Source organism: Ictidomys tridecemlineatus, chromosome 14 (assembly GCF_052094955.1).
Source record: "Ictidomys tridecemlineatus isolate mIctTri1 chromosome 14, mIctTri1.hap1, whole genome shotgun sequence".
Taxonomy (NCBI): domain Eukaryota; kingdom Metazoa; phylum Chordata; class Mammalia; order Rodentia; family Sciuridae; genus Ictidomys; species Ictidomys tridecemlineatus.
In genome coordinates, this window is record NC_135490.1 from 1123558 (window position 1) to 1148792 (window position 25235).

The window sequence follows — 25235 nt, forward strand, 5'->3', positions numbered from 1 at the left end:
GGGGAAGAGCACAGTCCTGCACAAAGAGCACAGCACTTCCAACCGAGAGTGACTTCCCAGTGCAGAACTGTGTCACGACGCCCCGGCTCTGTGTGGCCTGCGCAAAGGTGAAGGGAGCTGTTCCTATGAAACGTGCTCTAACAATGATAAGCATGCCTAGGTGTTTTCTGTGACACACCAACTGCTGCAAATTTCGTATCTGTCTCTTTACTTGGTGTTATCTTAACACAGCACAAATTTCTGGAAAAAAAGAAAAGAAAAATAAATTGGGTGTGGACAAGAATTTCGCTCCTCTGTGCCTAGAAGTCAGCGGCTGATTGATTTCCAGGGCTCACACTCATCGGTGGAAAAGGTGGTTAAATACAATGAGAGGAGGCCAGCTGCTGTTCCTTACCAGGCTCCTGCACTGGCCCAGCGATGAGTGGTCACTAGGGCTGAAGTCCAGTCCCTCACCATAAACTGGCTGTCATCCGAGGTTCAGAGAAATGGCGACAGAGAGATCTCAGCCAGCTTCCACACAGGCCTGTCCGACCAGAGTGTGATGGGGAGCTGGACAGTGAAGCCCCCACACAGCTCTTGCCCTCTTCTCTCTTCTTCCTGCAGTGCTGGGATAGTCTGGGCCTCGGCTTGCCAGGTGGCCCTCTGCCTCTGAGCCGCGCCCGGCCCCATGTGGGTCTGTTCCATTGCTGTCTCCCCATCCCTAACGACAAGGAAAGAACTTGGGAATCATCAACCTCTCTGTGTCTCTGCTTCTGCTTCCTTCAGCTCTTCCCTGTCCATCAGGGGGACTTCCAGTTCCGCTCACTGGAACACTCCTCCTGTTTTATGAAATGAAGAGTTGCCCACGTCTAGAATAGCAAATGAAGTCATGACGTGTCCTCTGACAGCACGAAAGGCGTGAAGCACAGAGGCCTCCTCTGTGCCGGGATGAAGCCATCCCACTGCACTCTCCTGGGGACCTGAGCTCTCGGTCAAACGTGGCCTTGGGCTCTCTTCCGTCTGGTCACATCCCCCGGGAGGGCTGCGTGCCCACGGCAGGGCCCTCTGCACACTGTGGCACCCCGTCCATCTCTTCACCTGGACGCAGTCCCACAGTAACAGGCCTAACAACAGGCTGGAGGCTGGACCCAGAGGTGGCCCAGCGTGTGGGACGCATCGTGACCCCATTCCTTCCTGGGAGGACTGCTTCCTCTCTTCACGTCAAGTGACTCAGGCCTCATTGCTCATGGACTCTGTGCTAGCTGGGTCATTATTTAGGTCACAGCTTGCTCCACCTTTCCTGTCTGGGTCCCTGTGAGGAGATGGGCAATGTGGTGGCAGGGAGGACATCTGGAGCCTCGCTCTTCATGAGATCTGGGCAGTTGTGTTTCCTGTTTCCTGTTGGTGGTTCCTGTGCAGCTGTTCCAAAGTTTCACATCCTTGTCTACAAATTTCTTTTCCATTTCATTTCAAGTGTAATTGTCTACAAATATACTCCAGGAGGAAAATCTGGAAAGAAAACTCTTAGGTAAGTTTTCATTGTTGGTCAATTAACAAATATACTGATTCAGTGTGTTATTTGCTGGATTTGCCCACTTTACAGCTCTTCACCTGGCATTCTGAACACTAGATTTCTTTCATATGCCTGTGTCTTCCATTCACATCACTTTATCCTTGGTGTTGATGGGGAAGGCAAGCTGTCTTTGAGCCTATAGATCTGTTCCTAAACTAGTCACTGTGTGGGAAAATATGTCAAAGTGGTTATCTATATCTAAGGAAAGAAGATAAGCATTTCTTAAAGTTGCCCTAAGTAAGATCTCAGGAGGCTGAGGCAAGAGGATCACTTGAGCCCAGGAGTTTGAGGCTAGCCTGGGCAATATAGGAAGACCCCACTTTGGAAAAAAAAAAAAGAACTTTGTTTATGGTTGGGGATGTGGCTCGGCAGAGGAGTACTTGTGGGAGGTACTGAGTTTTATCCCAAAACAGAGGCAACAAGAAAAAGTTTTCCTAAAACCCTCTAGGTCACCTGAGCCCCACTTGGGATCAGGCAAAGAGTCGTAGTTGTCAGGATTTCTCTGATGATATTCACTCCACCCAGCACACAGTGCCCTGTCCTGGGGTTCCCACCAGGAGCACTGTGCCTGCTCCTAGAGTTCCTGCCCAGAACATTTGTGTCCCTCTCTGAGGGGAGTGGAGTTACTTGGAGGCATTTCCTCTTCCCGGAGGAGGGCTTCCCACCTGGGCACTGCTGACATTCTGGGATGGAGCTTTCCTGCTAGGAGCTGATCTGCTGCCGTCTGGTGGCATCTCCTCTGGAGAAGAGGAGCACCTCCCCAGCTCTCCCCCCAGTTGTGGAAGCCAAGACCATCTCCAGGCATGGACACACCCCAGGTAGTGACTGGAGGAGGTGGCCACATAGCACAGCCTGTCTGTGTGGCCCTGGGTCAGCACAGGCTTCTCAGGCATTTTGTAGAGCCGGCTGTTATGGCAGAGTCTGGCCCACCAAGTGGAAGGGTTATCGTGTGCCGCCTTTAGCTTCAGGGACATCCTGTTCCACAGTAGCAGCCATGCCCACAGTGGTGTGGTGGACACCCCAACAGCAGAGACTTGGATCACAGAGCACCCCTCATGTCACCAGAGACCTGCCCACTCGGGTTCCAGGGGCAGCTCAGGAAGGCCAAGCAGACCCTCCCAGGGAAGCTCAGAGCCCTTGACTGTATTCTTGGACCCAAGCCCTAGGCACTGTTTTGTGGCTCAAACATTTTTAGAAAGATGTGCTTTTAGGGAAAAAAAATGGACCCAAGTGTGCTTGCCTGTGTAGATATGATTTCAGGAAGACACAGATTTCTCTGATGAGATTTTACTCGGTAGGAATCTTTAATTTTCTACAATTAAAGAGAAATCACTCAAGATCCTTATTCAGACTGAGGGAGGATGGTGATGGGCAGCTGCAGTGGGGTCTTGCCACAGGGGACACAGTGGGCTCCACTGGAATGCAGGGTAGGTGGAGTCCGCCAAGGAGCAGGGCGGGCTGAGGTGGAACCTCACCCAGAGGGAACATCCAGTTTAGGAGTTAATCCCTGCAGCGTGGACTCAACAGGACTCCTGCTGAGGAAGCTTCAGTGGTGAAGATACTGAGGGCGGGTGAGGAATTTCATCAGATACCAAGGGGGTCGGATTTTTCACTAAGTCAATCCTGCAGGATTCCTGTTGAAACTGGCCCAGGGCTCTTCCTTGAGGGCCTCCAGAATCCCACCTGGAGTCAGTCCAGGGTGTCTTTGCCACAGGCAGGTGGAAAGCTGACCTGTTGGACTGGCTTTGCACAGCCTCCGGCTGGCTGCTGGCCTGGGTCTACTGGTGTGAAGTCCTGTCAGGAAGCACTGGGCCATCTCTGGGGCCCACTGAATGAACTCCTGCTCTTGGATCTAAAATCATGGGAATTCTCTTCTTCCTCTCTCACCCTGAGGTACTTCCTCTGAAAGCTCATTTGCTGAGTTCAGCAGAAAGAAACAGGCAGGAGAGGAGAAATCGCACCACCAGTCTGCGAATGTCTTTTAAAAGTCTGTCTTTCTTAAGGAAACAACCAAACGTTGCAAGGAGCATGTTCTGCCTATGTGATCAGGAAAAGAATGTTCATTGCCACCTCCTTTAAAAAGTCATGTGAATTGTTTCCACACTACAATAGTATCTCAAGGTCCAGACTTGTGGGGTGTCTCTCAAGTTCAGCTGCACTCACCTGGACCTCAGCGGACACTGGGGGTGCCTGCGCAGACCCTGTGATACCTGAACAAACAAAGCAAGGCCAGTGTTTACGTGTCCCGCACAGTAAGCTCATCAGGAATGTCCTGTTGTTCCATGTGTAGGAGGGAGCAGCTGAGGGACAGGTGACCAAGATGGGTGGGTGGAGGTGAGTGACCAGGTGGTAAACATGGGCTTCTCAGGTGATGAGAGAAGGAATAGACTGGACTTCATCCAAAGTCCTCAAGTCCGACTGGAGTGTCCTGGGTTTTACCTACAATCGTTAACTGCAGGCTGAGGACCTAAACTGCGGGTCAGGGCTCATCTTTCTAAGCCACAGGTCTGGTGCAGGGCAGTCCCAACATCACTCCTTAGAGCGCCCTGAGGATGGACGGAGGAGTAGGGAAGGCTGCGGCCTGGATGCTGGCCTGCAGCAAGCACCCACACACTCTTTGTCTTCATACAAACCTAGAAGAAATATCAGAGCAACCACCAGAGGTGAAAGAGAACGCCAACTTTTCTCAGCAGGTGCTGGAGACGCGCTCACACTGTACTCATGATTTAAACTTATTTCATGCCCAGAACAGTCCTGAGGGTGATAATGAGGTGTCTTTGACATGTTGCAGGAAAGGGGGAAAAGCAAGTCTCAGGGTCCATCCTGTTTTTAATTCGCCTCAGGAGACATTTTTGAAGGCTTTGGGTGGGGGCAGGCAGGGTGGGTGGAGATTGCTTGTTATAGAAAGCACCTAATTTCATTTGTTCTTTCAACACTTATTGATCATCTGTTAAGTGCCAGGTAGTACTCTAGGTGTGGGGCAGAGGGAGCAAAATTGGGGTTCCACTCTCAGGCTTCACATTTTAGCAGGAAGAAACAGGAAAATCAAATAACTGAAATAACATATAAATAAAACAACCACACAATGTTTTTATTTATAAATAAATAAGACAAACAGAACTGTAGTGTGGCTGATGGTGACAGTCATCTAGCTACAAAAGGCCTTAGGGAAGGCTCTGCTCCTGGTCACCTGCCCTCCCTGGATAGGTCCAGAAATCCCAAAGCACCTGGCTGGTCTGGCATCCACACTGCAGCACCGACCTCCGGGACCCAGAAGCAAGCAGGTGCACACCGCAGGCTGTGCTGCCTCAGGTCTGACTCCAGAGCCACCTTCTCTGTGCTAGGCTGGGTTCTCCAGAGTCTGCCAGTCTTTGCTCTAAAGGGTCCCATTCGAGGACACCCAAGGCCAGCCTCCAGGCCCGGTCTCTGCACAGGAGGGTGGTGCAGGCAAACTTCTTTTCAGAACGCCAGCAGGCAGAGGCCCTGGCCAACTCTAGGGAACTTCTGCCTCAAGGGCCAGCCTCACTGGGACTAACAGCCCCGCACTTCTCATGTCACCCTTTCTTAAGGGGAAGGCTGCGCGGGCCCACGTGTCACCTGTCTCCCCAGGATGTCCTTGGCTCTGGGTAGTTTCTGGGACAGGCTGGACGCTATTCTCTCCCAGAGGACAGGTCGGACATGTCGTGTGGGTGTGCCTCCACCCCCTACACCTCGGCACAGGCCCGTCAGCCTCCAGGACCCTCGGAGGCCGGCGCTCCCGGGGCAGGGCCTCGCGGGGTCTGCGTGGCGGGATCTTGTGGGTCGGGGTGAGGGGGTCCCCGGGGGTCCCGTGGGGGGTGGGTCCCGCGGCCCCCGGAGACGCCCCTGCACGGAGACCTTCCCCCACCCCCTCCAGCGAGCCGCCCGGGCCCTGGCGACCCGCCCAGGACGCCAAAGGCGGCCGCGGGCCGGAACCGCGGAACGCCCGGGGCGGGGCCCGCCGTCGCCACGCCCCCTCGCGGTGCGCGTGCGCGTGCGCCGTGGCGGCAGCGGGGCTGAGCGCGCGACGGTGGCGTCGGTGGCGCGGGCCCGGGGGGCGCGCCGGAGGGGCCGCGGCCAGGTGAGCGCCGCCTGGGTCGGGTGCCGCCGCGCGGGGAGCTGCCCGCCGTGCGGGGCGTGGGGGCTCGGGCAGGCCGCCGCGGCGTGGCCGACCCGCTGCCCAGCGCGGAGGGGCGCGGACGGGCCTGCGCCGCGGCGGGGCTGGGACCTGGGCCGGGTCGGCGGGCGGGAGGGACAGCGAGGGGCGCGCTGGACCAGGTGGCCACGGGGTGGGAGGGACAGCGAGGGGCGCCGTGAGCCGTGTCCTTACGGGGTGCGAGGGGGCAGTGAGGGGCGCCTGGGGCCGGGTAGCCACGGGGTACGAGGGGGCAGCGAGGGGCGCGCTGGACCAGGTGGCCACGGGGTGGGAGGGACAGCGAGGGGCGCCGTGAGCCGTGTCCTTACGGGGTGCGAGGGGACAGCGAGGGGCGCCTGGGGCCGGGTAGCCACGGGGTATGAGGGGGCAGCGAGGGGCGCCTGGGGCCGGGTAGCCACGGGGTACGAGGGGGCAGCGAGGGGCGCCTGGGGCCGGGTAGCCACGGGGTAGGAGGGACAGCGAGGAGCGCCGAGGGCCGGGTCGTCATGGGGTAGGAGGGACAGCGAGGGGCGCTGAGGGCCGGGTAGCCACGGGGTACGAGGGGGCAGCGAGGGGCGCCTGGGGCCGGGTAGCCACGGGGTACGAGGGGGCAGCGAGGGGCGCCTGGGGCCGGGTAGCCACGGGGTGGGAGGGACAGCGAGGAGCGCCGAGGGCCGGGTCGTCATGGGGTAGGAGGGACAGCGAGGGGCGCCGAGGGCCGAGTAGCCACGGGGTGGGAGGGGCAGCGAGGGGCGCCGAGGGCGGGGTAGCCACGGGGTACGAGGGGGCAGCGAGGGGCGCCGAGGGCCGGGTAGCCACGGGGTACGAGGGGGCAGCGAGGGGCGCCTGGGGCCGGGTAGCCACGGGGTATGAGGGGGCAGCGAGGGGCGCCGAGGGCCGGGTAGCCACGGGGTATGAGGGGGCAGCGAGGGGCGCCGTGGGCCGTGTCCTCACGGGCTGGGAGGGACAGCGAGGGGCGCCGTGGGCCGTGTCCTCATGGGATTTGAGGTACAGCGAGGGGAGCTGTGGGCCAGTTCCTCACGGGGTGCGAGGGGACAACTAGGGGCCCCGAGGGCTGGGTCGCCACTGGGTGGGAGGACTCTGGACTGGGAGCAGGTCCCAGTAGGAGAGGAGGGACAGAGTTGGGACTTGGCTGAGTCACCGCGGGGTGCCACCTGTGCCCTTGTAGACAATCCAGTGACTGGGGAGAGGTGGCAGTTGCTGAAGCAGTTTGACTTCACCTTCTGTGTGATCTGTCACCATCCATTTACTGCTTATCTCCTTTCCATATTTTGTTTTTTACTTAAACTTTTCAGGAATTGTGAAAAGTTTGAACCTTCCAGAAACAGCACTAGCCTGCTGGCCCTGGCCCCCAGACCCTAGTTGCTATGGAAACAGTGATGAACTGGCTCTCTTCTTCTAAGCCCTTTCTGTTATGAAGATCTCCCTGAGCATTCAGTCTCCTTGAAAAGAGCTAAAACAGCAGGTTCTCTGGGTGGCCTCGTAGAGGTTCACTGGGGAATGTTTTATGGTAGAAACTGGTAAAACCTTGAGGCATTGGGAGCACATCCCTAAGATAGGTCTCTGCAGCCACACACAAGTACCTGGAAGAGGATTCGCAGGGTAAATGTGATAACACATCACTAAAGAAAAGAAACAGGTAGCTTAAATACTTTTATCCTTTTTTAAGAAAAGCCGGGGGGAGAGGATGTGTATCTAGAAAAAAGATTGACCCAACAGGTAGCAAAAACTTGCAATAGTGCTTAGAGCCAAGTAGGAGGATTACAAGGTTTCATTTCTGTGTTTTTATGCTTGTTTATATTTTTAAAATTTTGTTAATTTAGCACGTATTTCTTTTGATTTTGGGAAAAATATTTTATCCACTGCCCATGTGTGATTCTCAAAATATTAGAAGTATAATTCTCATGCAAACAGCCCATGCCATTGTTATTTAGCTCATTAATAAAGGACCTACCAGGATGACGATGCCAGTTCACAGATAATATGCAGAAGTAGGATTTTTGTAGTGAGTGAATAAAAGGAATACTAAAATATGGTTGCTGGATTAGTTACAGAATTGGTATCACTGTGTAATGAAACCCAGCCTTTGGGATTATTCTTCATCCTGGGTGGAAAGGAAATTTAACTAACTTTATCAGTGTTCTTTAGGTTAACCCCGATGTTGCAGATTGTGACTGTCTGGTCATTATCAGTGGTAAATAAGTGTGTTTAGTTTTCCTAAAAGTCAAGTGATCCTGAAGGTTTTCTGAAACAGTGATTTGGCTTGGCAAAAAAGTTTTCCCTCTTTGACTTCATTTCCGAGTTTTGAATAAACGACTTTTTTTTGGCAGGGGGTGGGACAGTTACTGGGGATTGAACTCAGGAGCACATCCCCAGCCCTATTTTGTTTTTCATTTAGAGACAGGGTCTCACTGAGTTGCTTAGTGCCTCACGGTTGCTGAGGCTGGCTTTGAACTGACTATCCACCTGCCTCAGCCTCCCAAGCTGCTGGGATTACAGGCGTGCACCACCGTGACTGGCTTGGATGAACTACCTTAAACACAAATGCTGGCACCCTCAATGAGCAGGAGCTGTTTTCAGATTTGGGGCAGGCAGAGATGAAGGGTCCTGTGACTGCTGTATCCCAGCTCCTGGTGACAAGGCTACCTGGTTACATGGCAGCACAGGACTGGCACTCTTATTAATTTGTATTCAAACTCTTTTAAAGGCAACATTCACTGAAGTAGAACAACTGAACCTTATCAGAGAAAGAATAAGAACAGGGTTGAAGAAACGTTTTCCCAGAGAAAGCAGAGATCTTCAGAGATGGGGCTTTAGGCTGGTCCTGATGTGGCGGCACTTTCAGGCTCCCTTCTCTCCCAGCTCTGCCTCCACCAGTGAGGCCAAAGGGCTGAGAAGAGAACGGGAGGACTTGGTTGCAGCCCTAGAGGCCACAGTGACGCCAGCTGTGCAGCACACTTTAGGCCTCACTGCGGGCTGAAGGGAGGCAGGAGTGCAGGGGGAACAGCGGTGACCCCAGCAGCCTTTTTTGCCTCAGGTGAGAGGGAAGTGGTCAGGCCAGGGAGTAGAAATATATGCAGAAGGAGAACTAGAGCTTGTCACATAGCCATCTGTGCTGCCCACCAGACAAAGGCCCAACAGAACCTCTCTGGGCTCCCACCTGGTGACTCAGGATGAGATGCCTCACAGCAGCTTTCAGGGCTCTGCAGGACTCTTGGGAAGGCTGACCAGCTAATTCTGGGACCCTGCAGTGCGGGGCGGAGGTGGTGGGGGCATTGGCCCTCTACCCCCAGGCTCAGGCAGTTGAGTACAACTCAGGCAATTTCTGCCTTCTCAGCTGGAGGATGCTGAATGGCACTGGGAGACCAATGCACAGGCTTGCCCAGGGGCTCTGTGCACAATGCTGTGGGGGCATGCGTAACCAGGAGGTCTGAGCACTGAGTCAGGTGAGGGAATTGGCGATGCTCTGGTGTTTATGATCTGCTGTTTCCGTATGTAACTGGAACCTTGCCTGGGCCTTCCCGCAGGGCCTACTGGGTTTCAACTCTGGCCTGCCTGCTTGATCTGTATGCAGTTCTTCCTTTAGATATGGTCCTGTTTCCAAAAAGGTGCCCAGAATACCTGGGAACCATTTTGTCTCTGCAATTAAAAATGAATTGAACCAGCCAAATGTGCCTGGCACATGGTAGATGCTTCAGCCCTTTACTATTCTGTACTTCTGTATATTTCTTCCTCTCATATTTAGACACTTGGGCTTAATGTGGTTAAGAGAGAAATTTATTTTATTAGCTTCTTTTTTTGTGTGTTTTTGTGGTGCTGGGGATCAAATTCAGGGCCTTCTATATGCTAGCCAAGCATTCTATCTCTACTTTTAATCTTGAGACAGTCTCATTAAATTTCCAGGCTGGCTTTGAACTTGATATCTTCCTGCCTTAGCTTTCTGAGCAGCTGGGATTACAGCGTGTGCCTAGCCCAGCTTATTTATTAGCTTTTAGTTAGCAAAACCAAGATGAGAACCCACTAGTCTGGGCTGTTCTTAATCTAGTGCTGGTGTCCTTGGGTCCCTTCCAATCTGACCTACTCAGAACCTTCCTGAAACAGCACTTGTACCCATCACACCACAAGGTGGATGCAGGCAGAACTTTTTGGAGTTGGGGACCCACCTATGCCAAGCAGAGTCCCCATGAAGCTGGGTAGATTGGCCCAGAGCATGTTGATGCAATCATGGCAGAATGGGAACTGTAGCCCTGATCTCATGACTGACTCAGGGAAAAGCACAAGCAGTCACTTTAGGATAAGTATGTTTCAGCAGTTCAGTTTTGTGCAGTGTAACTTAGTGGACTGCAGTTCCGTGTTGAGAATAAGGGTCTGATTAAGGTTTGTCTCCTCCCACAGCTCTGGATTTGGCTTGAAACAGGTCTGCACCTGTAATGTCAATGGGTCAGAAAGTACAGACCACACCAGGGCCAAGGTCTCTGGTCAGTCTCTTGGTTCATTGTTAAATTTGGAGATGTGTAAGTCCACTGGATTCTTACCATAACACAACCAGAGGCATGAGCCATGAAGTGTTGGTTTGGGACAGAATAGCCTTCTGGCCATCATCCATCAGAGTCCACATACCCCAAGAAGGTACTAGGGGTGGAACAACACGGAGCCATCTGAATTCCAGAAGAGATGTGAATGCTAGTGGTCTTTTCTCCTCCAACTCAAAAGAGTTTTGTTCACACAACATGACCTGTATTAAAGTTGAAAGAACACACGTCTCTGGGGTCTTGCCTCTAACTATATGACCACCTTCAAATCCAGGAGTTAATAGTTCCAGGGGTTTCTTCTGGCATTTGTAATAAACCCCAGAACTCGCAGTGGGCATGGGCTCATGTGAGCTGGGACTTTTGGTGTCATTAGGGGTGTGGCCTAAGATGTTTTTCCAGGAATTGGCGGAGATGGCTAGTGTAGTGCTCCTGGTGGCGCCAGCCTGCCTACTCATGGTTGTCATCTGGAGGCCCTCCCAGGGCACTGGGGAAGAGCCCCAGGGGGGGATCCTGCTCTTCACTCCTGACCCTGAGGAAGTGCAGGGCAGACTGCATCCTTGCTGCAGAGGCTCCTGTGGGTGGCCGATTTCATGTGCCTGTTTTATAAACAAAGGGCTGGAGTAGGTAGCTTCACAGGTTCCTTCAGTTTTGTTTTGTTTTGTTTTTCCTTGTTAAGAGAAGAAAAAGTTTATTTGGTCTTCATGGTTTCAAAGGTCTCAGTCCATAGACTGCCAACTCCATAGCTCTGGGCCTCAAGTGAATATCATGGCAGAGGAAAGCCACTCAAGACATGGCAAACAGCAGACAGAACTTCACTCACCAGGGGAAAAATATAAACCACAAAGACACACCCTAGTGTCCCACCTCCAGCCACTCCCCACCTGCCTACAGTCACCCCAGTTAGTGCACTGATTCGGTTAAAAACTCTCATAATTCCATCATTTTGCCTCTAAGCTTTCTTGTGTGCATGGACTTACACACAAGCATTGGGGGACACCCAGTCTAAATCTGACATTCCATCCTGGTTCCAGCATTACCCAAAAGTCCGAGTCCAAGTCTCTGTTATATCAGATATATAATGGCACAGAGTAACATTTCCATTCCACAAGGGAGAAATAGAGGTTTAGAAAGAAGAAATGGGACCAAAGCAAGACTGAAATCCAATTGGGCAAACAAGTCTAGCTCCATGTCTAGCATCTGGGGCACATGGCCTCATGATGTTCTCTCTAAAGGGCTGGTGTAGCTCTGCCTTATGACCTTGCTGGTGGCGGTTTCTCTGTTCTTTTTAATTCCTACAACTTTTGTTGGCTTATATCTCACATTACTGGCCTCTCTCGGGGTGGAGGTGTCTCTACTGCAGCTTTGGCTTCCTTTTCACATCTCCATGTATTGCTCTCTCAGGGGCAACCCACAGGGACTCCTACTCTACTATACTTTTCCTGGCCTCTCAGTGGAAGCCTTCATGACCCCCTAACCCCTCCTGCATTCCTGTAGAACCAGTACCGTGTGATTTATGCCAAGCTCTGACACCGTCTCAAGCAGTAGCCAAGCCTCCTGGACCACAGTTGCACCAACCTCTAAATGCCTGGGCAGCTGTACGTGGTGAAACAACTTGTTAGGCTCCTCTGTGCAAGCAGAGTGCCCCCGTGGTCTCCGCTCAATGGAATTCTGTTACATTCTTGAGCCTGAGATAGGTATGGTCTTGCCAACTCGCGAGATGCCATCAAGCCATCTTTCCTATGGTTCTGGGGAAGGCACTTAGCATTTCTTTAGTAGCCCTAATCACTTTACCAACCATACCTTCCTTGAACACAGTTTTACTTGCAGTTTTCTGGCCAAACTTCCAAGTTTTTGAAATTTTTCTGTTCTGCTCCTGGTCATCACAGTAAACTTGGTTAAAAGCCACCAGCACTCTCCATGCCACTACCTGACTGCTGTGCTGCCTCAAAATTTCCTGTGTCACATTAAGAAGTCCATCATCTTTAAATTTAGGCTCACAGAAAATCTCAGGACTGGGCAAAATGTAAATGACTTCCAAGCCAGAACATAACCCAAATGCCTGCTAGTCCAATTTCCAATAGAGTCCTCTTCTGAACCCTCATGAGCCTAGTCTTTACTGTCCATAGTCTTGTTTGCATTCTGTTTTTTTGACCTCCCGTGAGTGGCTCATTAAGCTCCAGTTACAACATTCTAAAGCTGCTCAAGTTTTCACTGCTGAACTTTTCAAAAAATTTCCCCCCACAAACCAGCTCCAAATTCTTCTGAACCAGATGGTCAGGTTGGTCCCAACAGGGACCCCACTCTTTGTACTGATTTCTGTTTCAGTCAGCTTTTTCATTGCTGTGACCAGAAGCCCTGACAAGAACACTTTTAGAGGTTAGTCCACAGACAGCTGACTCCATAGATGTGGGTCAAAGGTGAGGTAGAATATTATGGCAGAGGAAAGCAGCTCAGGACATGGTGGTCAGGAAGCAGAGTGGTTTCTTCACTTCTGAGAACACGAGACTGGTTTTTCCAGTTTCATAAAATAGGTCCAATCTTAGGTGAATTTGACCACTTGAGCACAATTTTTAATCTGTGTATTCAGCAGATATTTCAGGAATACCTGCTGTGTATCAGACATTGCATCACCCAGCAGAATATAAAACAACGGACAGGCAGGTGTGGGCTGTGCCCTCAGAGAGCCTGTCTGGTGGAGGTTGGATTGAGCCATTAGAGTGCATTTGGGGTGTAGGAGTGGAGAAAGTAGAAAGTGCTTCAGGAGCTTACAGTGGGGGCACTTCCTCTAGCCTGGAAGATGTCTGGAACAAATGCTTTTAGTGTAGGCAGCAGGGGTCTCAGCACTGCAGAGGCCCAGAAAAGGAGAATGTGATGTTTCAAAGAACTGGAAGGTTCTAGCATGGGGTGAGATGAGGGGATGTTGGGAATGGAGTCCAGAGGGGTAGGTGGGTTATTCCTGGGGACTCCTGTAGGTCCTGGGCAGACATACCCCACTGGCTTTGGGAAGCCCCACCAGTGCCTTAACCAAGGAAATAACATGAGGAATGGGAACACAAGTCCCTAGAACAAGCTCTTGCTGTTGACAGTGGGACAAATGAGATGGCTACCTCCATGCATGGAGGCAGGGAGTTCTTGGGTCTGTTGGAAGTAGAATGTGGGACCTGTACTGTGTGATGTACAAGTTTATCAGACTTAAGTTAGAATAGGAAATGGTAGTGAAAAAGCAGAAATATAGAAAGTACAGGGAATGAATGAACTTATACTTTTACGTTGCTGCAGAGGACAGTTACTGCTTTATTTTAACTTGTTTTTTGTTTGCAGTACTGGGGGTTGAACCCAGGGCCTCACATGCTTGGCAAGTGCTCTCTGCTGAGCAACACACCACCCCTTTTTATTTTCTTTGGAGACAAGGTTTCACTAAATTGCCCAGACTGGCTTCAAACTTGCAGTCCTCTTGCCTCTGCCTCCCCCGTAGCTGGGATCAGCGGTATGTACCACCACACCCAGATGAATGTGTTTTTTGAGTAGATAAATACATTGATATGGTTCAGAGTATCTCCTCTGCCTTCAGCCACTGTTAATAGGAGAAAGTGAATTTTTGAAATGGGACATGTGTAGCTTCATACACAGCTTCACCAAACAAACTGGAGCACCAAGACAATGTTCTCTCAGGTTCTGGAAGTAAAGTCTTTAAAACTATTACAGTGTAACCTAGATGTTCTTCCTGTGGACTGTGAGTCATCTACCTGATGGACGGGCTGCCTTTGTTTGCCTGTGGAATCTGCAGGAAGTGTGCAGCCCAGTGCGATCGGGTTCCAGTGTTCCTGCCTGTTCACGTTTATGGGTGTGCCACTCCATCCGGAGTTCATTTTTGCTCACTCTCCTGTACTGCCCATGGGAGTGATCGTGCAGTGTTGTGGTCTTTGTAAGTGCATAGGAGTAGGAGACAGAATTAAAGAAGTATTTCTGAGTGTGTGTTTCTGGGGCAGTGATGCATCCTTCTGCAAAGTCAACATATGGTGCATTCTCTTCTTCAGATCAAAGGTGGATACATGAAGATCCCAGCGCGAGCTGCACTGTCTCCTTCCACAAGTCACAGCACAGGGCCCAGCAGCCCCCAGCTGTCCTTGGCCCCAGGACTACTCTGGTGTTCGGTTTGGGACAATGACTCCTGTGAGCGAAGGGGGCACATCCAACAGCGTTTTTGACCTGGACTATGCTTCCTGGGAGATCCGCTCCACACTGGTGGTCGCAGGCTTTGTCTTCTACCTGGGTGTCTTCGTGGCCTGCCACCAGCTGTCGTCCTCCCTCAACGCCACTTACCGTTCTCTAGGGGCCAGAGAGAAGGTCTTCTGGGACCTGGCAGCCACGCGGGCTGTCTTTGGCGTCCAGAGCACAGCTGCGGGCCTGTGGGCTCTGCTGTGGGACCCTGTGCTTCAAGCTGACAAAGCACTTGGCCAGCAAAACTGGTGCTGGTTCCACATCACCACAGCCACAGGGTTCTTCTTCTTTGAAAATGTGGCCGTTCACCTGTCCAACATGTTCTTCCGTACCTTTGACTTGTTCCTGGTTGTGCACCACCTCTTTGCCTTTCTTGGATTTCTAGGCTCAGCGATCAATCTCAGAGCTGGCCACTACCTAGCGATGACCACATTGCTGCTGGAGATGAGCACCCCCTTTACCTGCATTTCCTGGATGCTCTTAAAGGTAAGCATTTCTATGGGAGGTGGTTACTGCAGAGGGTGCAGGACAAGGTGCCTTGAACATTTAACCTCTGGCTGAGCACTGTGGACCCATCGGCAGCAGAACCACAGCCCACCCATGCAGGAAGAAGCTCGTGTAGTCGAATTTTATTAACTTCAATTTTATTATTGATTTCTTGATTTTAAGCTTTTCATACTTATTGCTCCTTAAGATGCTTTGCTTTCTTTTTGAAAACATGCTTTTTTTCTTTCAATGCTTAAAAAATTTTTTGAAGTAATATCTATGTGTACATATATCCTTATTGCTTTTTAGTTCTCACTCGCCCTGGCTCAGATGGCCACGCTGATCCCAGGCCACGTGGTGCCCACAGGGTGTTCACAAGTGGCCAGACTTGGCCCCCAGTGTGGAGACTTGCCCAGGTTTTCCCTTTGGTTTAGAAGACGCATATTTTTAATGTGTGTCTTCTGTACATGGTGAGGATTCTCATTTTGATGTCAAAATTATCTTCATGTTAAATCCTTTTTGACAATTTTTTTGGTAAGAATCTTGCAATCTTTTATGATATATTACCTTGTTCACAGAGTATTTTATACAGAACTTGAAATACCACTAGTGTTTAATAATTCAGACATATAGGTCATATTTTGGAGCACTTCTCAATCAGAACACTGTGATAGGTAAGCTTTGTGAAGGGAAATGAATGACTATAAAAATGTTGTTCCAGCCTTCAGGAGCCAGTGGGTGATGGCATGGCGTGTCACCTAGTTGGTGTGACAGGCGTTTGTGCAGCACCAGCTGTGTGCTTCAGGATCTACTGGATGTAGGCCTGTTGTGTCCTAGGAGAGCCAGCAGCACAACACTCACTTTTGGAGACCCAGCTGTGTGCCCAGCCTTGTGCTAGGACCTGCATTTGCCATGACCCCATTTGGGCGATAGCTGGTTATATCTTTAGGTGACAGGAGTGTTCAGGGTCACCGGCCCTTCTGAGGCATGTGCAGTGAAGATGCATGAGCTGGGTACCACAGTCCGCAGTACCAGGCGTCCCCTGCAGCCACTGGAGACAAACAGTTCCCACCATTAGAAGGCTAATGAGGAGCTGCAGGGATCCCTGAGGGGTGAGGTTTGAGGTTGCATGCTTGTCTGTGGCAGGAGCGATTGGGTGGGCTTCACCAGAGAGGAAGGTGGGAGCCATGATCACACTAAAAGTCACTACACATCCACACACCCCTGCGTTCTGTGCCAACCTCGAGAGTGGATATGTAGCAGCTGGTAAGTGTGGGACCATCTTAGGTAAAATGCTGGGGCCCGGGGCTCTATCAGCACCTGCCCATGTTATGTGGAGATTTAGTTTTCTCTGTGAATTTCCTGCCCCTGACTTGGCATGGGTACCAGCATAGGCATCCTGAGGATGAAGGAATATGTGCAAGAGGGGCCTTGGCCAGCTCTCTGCCCACCTATTCCTCCTGCACTGAAAAGCAGGGTCTCAAAAGCAGCCCTGCCATGCAGAACATGGTGTTCTTGGGAATGCTTGCTCACAGATGTACAGTGTCACTGAAATAAGGTCACAATGCTGGGCTTGTGATAATGCATGTGTTTTGAAAACGAGTTTACAAATGTCTTACATTTTTAATTTTTTTTTATTGAAAAATTTTTAAAAAGAGAGAGAAACCTCTTAATCTCAGGAAATAATGCCCAGAGTTAATAAATAGGACAGCATCAATTAAAAAACTCTGTATAACAAAGGAAGCAATTAAGAATGTGAAGAGAACCCACAGAATAGGAGAAAATTTTTGCTACCTACTCATCTGGGAGAGGATTAATATCTAGAATATCTAAAGTGCTCAAAAAACTTTACACCCAAAATATCAAATAACTCAAGTAATAAATGGGCAAATAAACTAAATAGATACTTCTCAAAAGAAGAAATACAAAGAACAACAAATACGTGAAAAAATGTTGAACATCATTAGCAATTAGGGAAATGCAAATCAATATGACCAATATGGAAATCGTATGAAGGCTCCTCAAAACTGTAGACATAAAACCACCGTATGATCCAGCTATCCTACTTCTTGGTATTTATCCTGAAGAATTAAAGTCCTTGTACTATAGTGACACAGGCATACCCATGTTTATAGCAGCACAATTCACAATAGCCAAACTATGGAACCAGCCCAGGTGGCCATCAAGGCAAGAATGGAAAAAGAAAATGTGGTGTATATATACAACTGTGTTTTATTCAGCCATAGGAAAAATGAAATTATGGCATTTGCAGGAAAATGAGTGGAACTAAAGACCATCACTTTAAGTGAAATAAGTCAAACTCAAGGCTAAGGGTCATGTGTTTCCTCTTACATATGGAGAAAACAAAGGTGGGAGTGTCCCCTAAAGTCAAAGAGAGTCCATAGAGGAAAAGGGGCAAGGGATGGGAGGCCAGGAGGGAAGGGGACGTGCTGGAGAGTAATATTGGCCAACTATATTGTCACGTTGTGTGCATGGACGAATGTGTCACAGCAGATCTCACAATAACACACCAAAAAAATGTGGGAGGAAAAACAGGAGAAAGGAAGGGGATGGCAAGGAAAGGAGAGGAAGGCAGACAGACATGGAGGTCTTCCGGTCTGCATTCCTCAGGAAGTCAGGGCTGGGGCTGGCTGGGCTCCCCACATCCTGTCCCTCCCGCCCAGACAGGAGTGGCCTGCACCTCCTGGAGGGCCTGCTCCCAGCGAGGGGCTTCTGCAGGTGCTTGCTCCTCAGGTGTGGTGGGGCCAGCCCTGGAGCCCTCAGCACCTCGGGGACACTGTCACAGGTGGAGTGACCACTAGTGAGAGACTGTTGGGGTTGGTGTTGAGGGTGCAGTTTGTGCAGGATGGAGACAAGCATTTACTTCTTGCCAGCAGACCCACCCCAGAAGTGCACCTCTTGAGTTAATGCAGCTGAGGGTCAGTATGCCTCGGGGCTCTGCTTTTTTATTGTCCAGTTTCAAATACTAAGTGTTATAAATAAAGGCTGTGTTTAAAATATCCAACTTCTTTGAGCTCCTAATAAAGCTCGTGGATTGTTGCAGAGTAGAGCGTCCGGATCCTGGAGTTTCCCATCTTTGAGTCTGACTTGACAGGACTAAAGGAGGCCAGCCCGACTTAAGTGGCCTTGCCAGGCTCACAGGGTGGCTCATGCCTAGGGCTGGGTCTAGATGTGGTTAGAATCCGTAATAAATGAGCCTCAGGACTCAGTCTTTGGGACACGAACTTCCACACCACAGCCCAGGATGCCAAAGAAGTGAATTGAACCCAGAGACACTTAACCAATCACTGAGCAACAGCCCTTTTTCAGTTTTTTATTTTGAGACAGGTACTCACTATGTTGCCAGGGGTGGCTTTGAAGTCATGATCTCCCTGCCTCAGCCTCTGACCCTCTAGGGTTACGGCCACGTGCACACACTGGTATGTAAGCCCAGGCTGCTCCACATGCAGGTTTCCTGTTCAAAGGTAGTAACTCCATCGTCTAGTGTGAGGAAGAGCAGGTGTGTCTGGTCTGCTGCCTTCTCAGGAGGTTATTTCAGGGGCACATTCACAATGTTTGGAATGCAACATAAGTTCTCTATTTTCCCTGTGTATCTCCAAGGTAATTCCTTGTGTCTTGATCCCATCCCCTGGTGTTTGCCAGTGTGGTGTGCACACTCTCAGGCCAGCGTGAGAGCAGCAGACCTGTCTTGTTCACTCAGCGACTGTGGAAGTTGAAGTGACGTGTCTCTGAGGTTGGCCCTGCCTATCTCTCTAGCTTGCCCTGCATCCAGTGTGGCTGCTCCTGCTACTGATGTCCTTTTGCAAGTGCAGGACAGTATCCCAGTCCTGGGAAGGAGCTGGTGCCAGGAAGTACCTTGGTCTGCATCGGGCAGGGCCCTGCCCCTTGTGTTCCTGGTCTGATGGGTCAGGCCCAGTTATGCTGGAACTAGCTTCAGTGGTCACTCAACATAGTTAAGGCAAGTCCATTTTGGCCTGTGTCCAAGGACTCATGACGTTGAAATATTAAGAATTGAAGCAGAGCCGGGTGCAGAGGTGCATGCCTATAAACCCAGCATCTCAGGAGCCTGAGGCAGGAGGATCACAAGTTCAAAGCCAACCTCAGCGACTTAGCAAGGCCCTAAGCAAGTAAGCAAGACCCTGTCTCTAAATAAAATATAAAAATGGCTGGGGATTCGGGGTGTGGCTCAGTAGTTACCCCCCTGGGTTCAATCCCCAGTACCAAACAAACAAATAAAGAAAAGTGAACCAGGACCTGCATTTTACCCTGAGGTTCTCTGTTCTAGAAAGTTCTTTTCCTGAGTCGAGGTGCAGGGCTTGATGGCATCTATCTTCTGCTGTTGCTACATAAGCAGAGCTGATTTTCCCAATGTGTGCAAGTTCAAGGTAAAGCAAAGCTTCAGGGAGCAGAAATCAAGAGTGACAAGGCTGGCAGGTGAGGTGCCAGCAGGGCTCACCAGGGCTCAGGCACTCGGGTTCAGAGCTCTGAGAGTGAAACGCAGGGAGCACGGAGCCTGGCCAGAAAGCCCGCTGCTGGCAGAGGATGAGGCCTCCTTAGGTGTGAGCAGGCTGGCTGGCTGCATGCTGACACCCGTTTGTTGGTCCGCAGGCCGGCTGGTCCGAGACGCTGCTCTGGAAGCTCAACCAGTGGCTGATGATCCACATGTTTCACTGCCGCATGGTCCTCACCTACCACATGTGGTGGGTGTGCTTCTGGCACTGGGGACGCCTCGTCAGCAGCCTGTACCTGCCTCATTTCGCACTGTTCCTTGTTGGACTGGCTCTGCTCACACTCATCATTAATCCATATTGGACCCATAAGAAGACCCAGCAGCTTCTCAATCCAGTGGATTGGAACTTTGCACAGCCTGAGACCAAGAGCAGCCGGCCAGAGAGGACCAACGGTCAGGTGCTGCAGAAGAAGCAGCCATAGTGGCCGTAGTCGGGACCAGGCGGGCCACTGTGTCTGTGGGTGCAGCACATGGGTTCCACAGCTCAGAGAACAGTGACATTTGTAACAAATAAGGTCTTGACTATCTAAGCCAAGTGTAACCCTGACTTTCTAGTCACTAGTGTTAATTCTGAAGTAGCCACAGAGTATTACAAGGCCTCCTTCACCTCCTGGAGCAGATCTTTGCCACTGTGACTTCCTGGACTCCTCTGGCTTGTTCCTGCAGGCAGCTAGCTTGGAGGAGCAGCCCTGGTGGCAGGCACACTGCCAGCTGGGGAGTGCTCCAAAGACATTTTCCTTCTGTTGGAAAGGATTGGCCTAAGGAAGGAATGGATGATCTGGCCTAAGGAAGTCCCAGAGTGTGGCCTTTAAAGCTGGAGTGTAATGGTACCACCTAGGGGCAGTGGAGCCGTTGCGGTGGCCCTGGGTAGGAGACTGCCACCCAGGATGCCACCTGCCCTGACGGGAGTGCAAGTTATAAAAACTTCCACTTTTTTTTTTTTAATCAAGAAAGATTTTTAAATAATTTTTTTTGCCATTGTATTTCTCAATTGACAAAATAAGGTAAGTGTTCAGCAAGCAGATGTCTGGATTTCAGAGCTGTTTTTACTTGTGGCCTGTAGGTACCCAGGCCAGACCCTGAATCCTTGATTGATATTTGTCTGTGGACTTTAAGGCAAGTTATTGAGAACTTCTTCCCTGAAGTGTGTGGTTGACCCTGGTGGCCCTGGGCAGACCTGCAACCAGCTCTTGAGAAGGGGTCTCCGATGCACCTGGCTTCTACCACGCTGTACCCAGGTAGAATTTGCACACCAACTTAGCAGTGTTGACAGACCTACAAACACTTTATTCCCCATAAGTACATAATTAAAGGTGAAAGTATATTTTTATCAAAGCACCTTTGAATAAGTGCTTGCAGAAAATATGTTTTTATTGCTCTTAAAATCATGTGACCCCTGCTTGTTTGCATCATGGAACTCTTGGGAGAGTGTATTTTGATGACTGGTGCTTTAACTTTATTGATTGTACTTAGATCAAGATATATGCCTATTTATCTCATCCTAAAATTATTTAAGCTATGTCCCTGCTAAGATCCTTAACTAAGAACCCTGTTGCTCCCGATGGCTGCTCCGTTCTGCCCTGTCCCATGGAACCAGCATAAGCTGGTGGTTTTCCACTGGGCAGAAGTTTAATAAAGTGACTGATGTTTACAGAACCCGAATGAATGTCAGTTTCCTTCTCTTAAAGTGAACTTCCCTCACTGACCATGACCTGCAACCAGCTCTTGAGAAGGGGTCTCCAATGCACCTGGCTTTTACCACGCTGTATCCAGGTAGTATTTGCACACCTGGTGATATGCTGTCTTGGAAACAAATGTGACGGTCACACCTCACGTGCTCGAGAAGCACTTTCAAGCCCTGGGCTGAACTGGTTTCTGCACTTCACTGGGAGTCTGTCCTCCTCAGGGGTCCACTTGACACCCTCTTTTTTGGTGGATGGGACCGCCAGCCTGCCCGCTCAGTGCGGTGTCCTGCACGCATGGCTCCTTTCTGAGCAGGGGCTTGTCATTGAGGAGCACAAGCTTTGGAATGTTGGGACCCAGTAGCCTCTGCCTCTGTTGCCCCATGGATGGTAGCACCCTCCAGGTCGCACGGTGCCTGTCCCCCACCAGCGTGCGAGCGGACCTGACACGTCGCGTGGTACTGGCAGTGCTGGCGAGCAGCCTGCTGGTGTGAGCCTGCCAGCCCACTCAGTGGCCGCGCTGGCTACCATTAAGACCCATGCCTCGTGCCTCAGGCTTCCTCTGGTGGAGTTGGAACAGGCGTTACCTGGGAGGCTTCAGGGAACAGTCAGGATTTCTGCCATCACTTGAAAGACTCACGATGGGGCAGTGTTGGCCTTAAATCTCCCCTGGTGACAATGGGAGGAAAATACTCCATGGGCCGGCCTGGCTCTTTGGCTTGCCATGGTGCCGCACCTTGGCACTGTGCTTTCTCTGTGGGTAGGAAATATTTCTTGGTGTCCATGTTTTTTTTTTTTTTTCAAAGTTGGATAACCAAATGGGCCAGGAAGCCCGAATGACTCAGAACCGTGGGACAAGCATTTTCATTGAGCGAGGGGGACTGTCCTGTCTACCACCCCTTCTCATCTAGCTCCAAGCCTGCTCCTCTCATTGTCCCACTGCTCCCCAAAGTGTGGCCCAGCTGGTATAGCTCTGCTCATGGTGGCAATGCTTCAGCTCAACCCAAGGGTCTCGTGATGTCCCTCTTTCTCTGACTGGCAGCCCTGCAGGAAGTACCGTTGCCTCCATTGCACAGCCGGGGAGCTCCAGGCTGGGAGCCGCTGTGGTTATGCATGGTGACACGGCCCTGCGTGCCAGGCCTGCTCCTGGGTGCATCAGCACCAGCCGACTCGTGTCTGGTGCCCAGCCTGGTGGGCACTTCCTGTGGGTCTCAGTCCTTGTGCTGCTATGACAGCACAATCCCAGGCTGATTGCCCTGGTTCTGGAGGCTGGCAGTCCAAGGTCAAGAAGCAGTGGGTTCAGTGTCAGATAGGGACCCAGCCTCCTTTCGCACTGTGGCTACGTCCCCGGAGGGAACAGGCCGGATCCTCCGGTGGCAGAAGGGATGGAAGGATAGCAGAGGGCCTAGGCTGGTCCGCAGCCCTTCTCAGGCACTGATTCTCTGGTGAGGGCGAGAGCCTGTCACTCAGCACCCACAGTGGCAGGTACTATTAACAGAGCCTCCCTCATGCCCCTGCCGCAGGAGACGTCACTGGCTCCAGGCTCACAGGGTGGTGCCTGCTGGCCTCCTGGCACGTCTCCAGTAGCTGCCATGCCTAGCTTGGGAGGACGCCCAGTGACTGGGTGGGTGTCCGAGCAGGGAGCGACTGTCACATGTCAGCCCAGAGGCACCTGTCAGAAAACAGATGCAAACCCCAGAGGGCAACAGAACATCTGGCAAGGGCACATCCACCAAGGTAGGGTGGCCAGCTTCGCCTGACGCAGTGTCCCACCTGGCCTGTGGCTGTAGGTGACATTCTCTGCAGAGAACTGTAGTCACTGAGGATTGGCCCAGCCAGGGGGAGCTGGGGAGAAACGGCGGCAGGCACAAGGTTGGGTGAGGTCTGCTGGGGCTGGCCTCCCGCACTGGGAGCCCATAAGTTGACGGCATACCAAACCTTTCTTCTGTGAGACAGGTCTTGGGTGTTTTACTGAAGACGGTGCGTTTACTCCACACGAATGCTGTCGTGCAGATTGAAGAAGTGGAGAAACACTGGGGCTGCCTAGTAACGCTGACAGCAGGACCTCAGGCTCATGGACCGCCACCATGCCTCAGGAGTGCTGTGGGCTGCCTTCATGGGCCCCACCCAGCAACAGTGGCACGAGCTTGGAGAAGTACCAGTCAGAAGTGCCCCGTTGCATAGGATGCTTTCTCTGCTTGGCCTCAAACTGGACATACATCATATGAGTTGTGGGTGGAGCCCAGGCACAGAGGACAGCAGAGTCTAGCTCCCGTGTGCCAGGGTCTCCCTGGCGCTGCCTGCTGTGCCTTAGGTGCCAGGAGATCAGCAGCAGGGGGCTGGACAGAGGCACCTGGGACAGGCCAGATGGGAAGAAGCTGCCCCTCTGGGGTCAGAGTACAGGGGAGCACTGGGCTGCTGACTTTTCTTTGGGTTCCCTCAAAATCAGGCCTCCGACCCCACTCTGCAAGGGGAGTGCAGTGCGCTGGCCTTCCTGTGAGGCTGCCCACAGCCTGAGGCCCTCATGGGGCTGCCTGGGGGCCCAGTACTGCAGGAAGAGGGAGCCAGGAGCCCGGCTGTGCATGGCTCCTCCTAAGAGGACACCAACAGAAACAACCTGGCTTTGGCTGATGCTCACCAATGCTTTCGAGTCGCCTCTGTCTCTAAGCCACTGTCTGCTTTGTTAGGAGAGCTTATTCAGTCACCGTTCCTTCTGAAATAAACTTTCCTCTTTCAGTAATTAATACGTACTCTGCATATTACTGTTTTGATAGCAAAAACATGCTTTCCTAGTCATATTTTAGTGCCATGATGTGAAAAATTCAGAAATCTCGATTTTCTTTTTTTTAATGCGACAGTCTCCTTCCCTGCAGTGCTAAACAAGCCAGGACCATAAGCAGGACCACGGCCTTCCTCCTGCACTCCCCAGGTGGTTGGGGTGCCCCGGCCTCACCTCTGGACCCCCCACGTGGACGCCTTTCTCAGGATGAATTGGCCTTCTGATTGTACTTGGCCCTCTCACTGCTACTCTCTAATCTGCCAGAAGCCCCACTCACCTTACTTCACTGTTTACACCACCACCCCAGACCAGCCCAAAGACTCCAAAAATTAACCCCTAGTTAAAATCCTCAGTTATTACAGAAAGGTATTAAATGTCAGGTCTTTTAGTCTGAAAAGTACCTGATGAAAGTTTGCACAAAAAACTTATAATCCTTTTTGTAATTTTTGTAATACTTACTGTGCTGTTTATAAAAAATAATACATGACATATAAAATTCCAACTGGAACTTGGCCCTTCTTGGCTACAATTTCTTTTGTCTTAAGGAATTTCTCAGCAAACTTGGCCCACCCCAGAGAGTTTGTTGCACACACAGGGAGGACAGGACCTCAGGCCCCAAAAGTTTTGTACAGAGAGCTGAAGCGTGGGTGGGGCAAGACTGCCCTGGCAGTACTCCACTGTGCATTTTCTCTTAGCTCACAGCTGTCTCAGATGCAAAGTATGTGGTCCTGGAAAAAGTGCAGCTCAGGAAAAAGCTCACTCGCCAAAAGTGACTTGTACATTCTAATTTGTAGCTAGTAGTTTGGCTCAGTCGGGTGAAACCCTGCTCAGTTTCCCCTTCCCAGGGGCTCCTGTCTCCCTAGCCACCCTGCTGTCCTCCTGTCCTAGGGCTGGCCAGTGAGCATGGGGTGTTCTTGGAAGGGTGTGTTTCCTTGGCAAATGCCAAGAGCCTTGAGCGTGAGCCGCCTTTCCTGACCGCCAGCCTCCTTTTGGCTAAAACGAAGTCACGTGCCTGCAAAGGCACCAGCTCTTGTTGCCACGGGGACCGACTTAAGGGCCAGGAACAGCCTGTCTTCAATGACATTGGTATTTTGAAGAATACTAGCTGTTATGTCACAGAATAGCCCTTTTGACGGGATGGATTTAAGTTACATATGTCTGTCTGGGGCACTATGTAAATATGGTCCTTCCTGGGGTATCATGCCCAGGGCACTTGTCTGCTTACCCCCTGCTGGTCACCCAGTTAGGATGTTGTCTGGCTCCCCAACTGGTCAGTCA

The 25235-nt window shown here is 51.3% G+C and overlaps 1 protein-coding gene across 4 annotated transcripts; it reads left to right on the plus strand.

The window, feature by feature from the left end:
- The first annotated feature begins 1487 nt into the window (after window positions 1-1487).
- On the plus strand, window positions 1488-23922 carry Cln8 (CLN8 transmembrane ER and ERGIC protein). Of its 4 annotated transcripts, XR_013430139.1 has the most exons (5): window positions 5538-5651; window positions 14296-14965; window positions 19595-20500; window positions 21185-21269; window positions 23135-23922. XR_013430139.1 is itself a non-coding variant. In XM_005334343.5 (3 exons), the coding sequence occupies exons 2-3, from the start codon at window positions 14423-14425 to the stop codon at window positions 19916-19918; spliced, it is 867 nt and encodes a 288-aa protein (XP_005334400.1). In that variant the 5' UTR covers window positions 1488-1507; window positions 14296-14422; the 3' UTR covers window positions 19919-21158. The 4 variants fall into 4 exon arrangements, 2 of the variants coding, with proteins under 2 accessions (XP_005334400.1, XP_077886885.1); XR_013430138.1 differs by having other exon boundaries at window positions 21185-23922; XM_005334343.5 differs by lacking the exons at window positions 5538-5651; window positions 21185-21269; window positions 23135-23922 and adding an exon at window positions 1488-1507 and having other exon boundaries at window positions 19595-21158.
- The last annotated feature ends 1313 nt before the right edge of the window (window positions 23923-25235 follow it).

Bases quoted from the DNA above. Each gene is read 5' to 3' on its own strand.
- Cln8 (XM_005334343.5), top strand. From the start codon at position 14,423: ATGACTCCTGTGAGCGAAGGGGGCACATCCAACAGCGTTTTTGACCTG. The intron at 14,966-19,594 runs GTAAGCATTTCT...GTTGGTCCGCAG, and splicing joins TTTCCTGGATGCTCTTAAAG to GCCGGCTGGTCCGAGACGCT.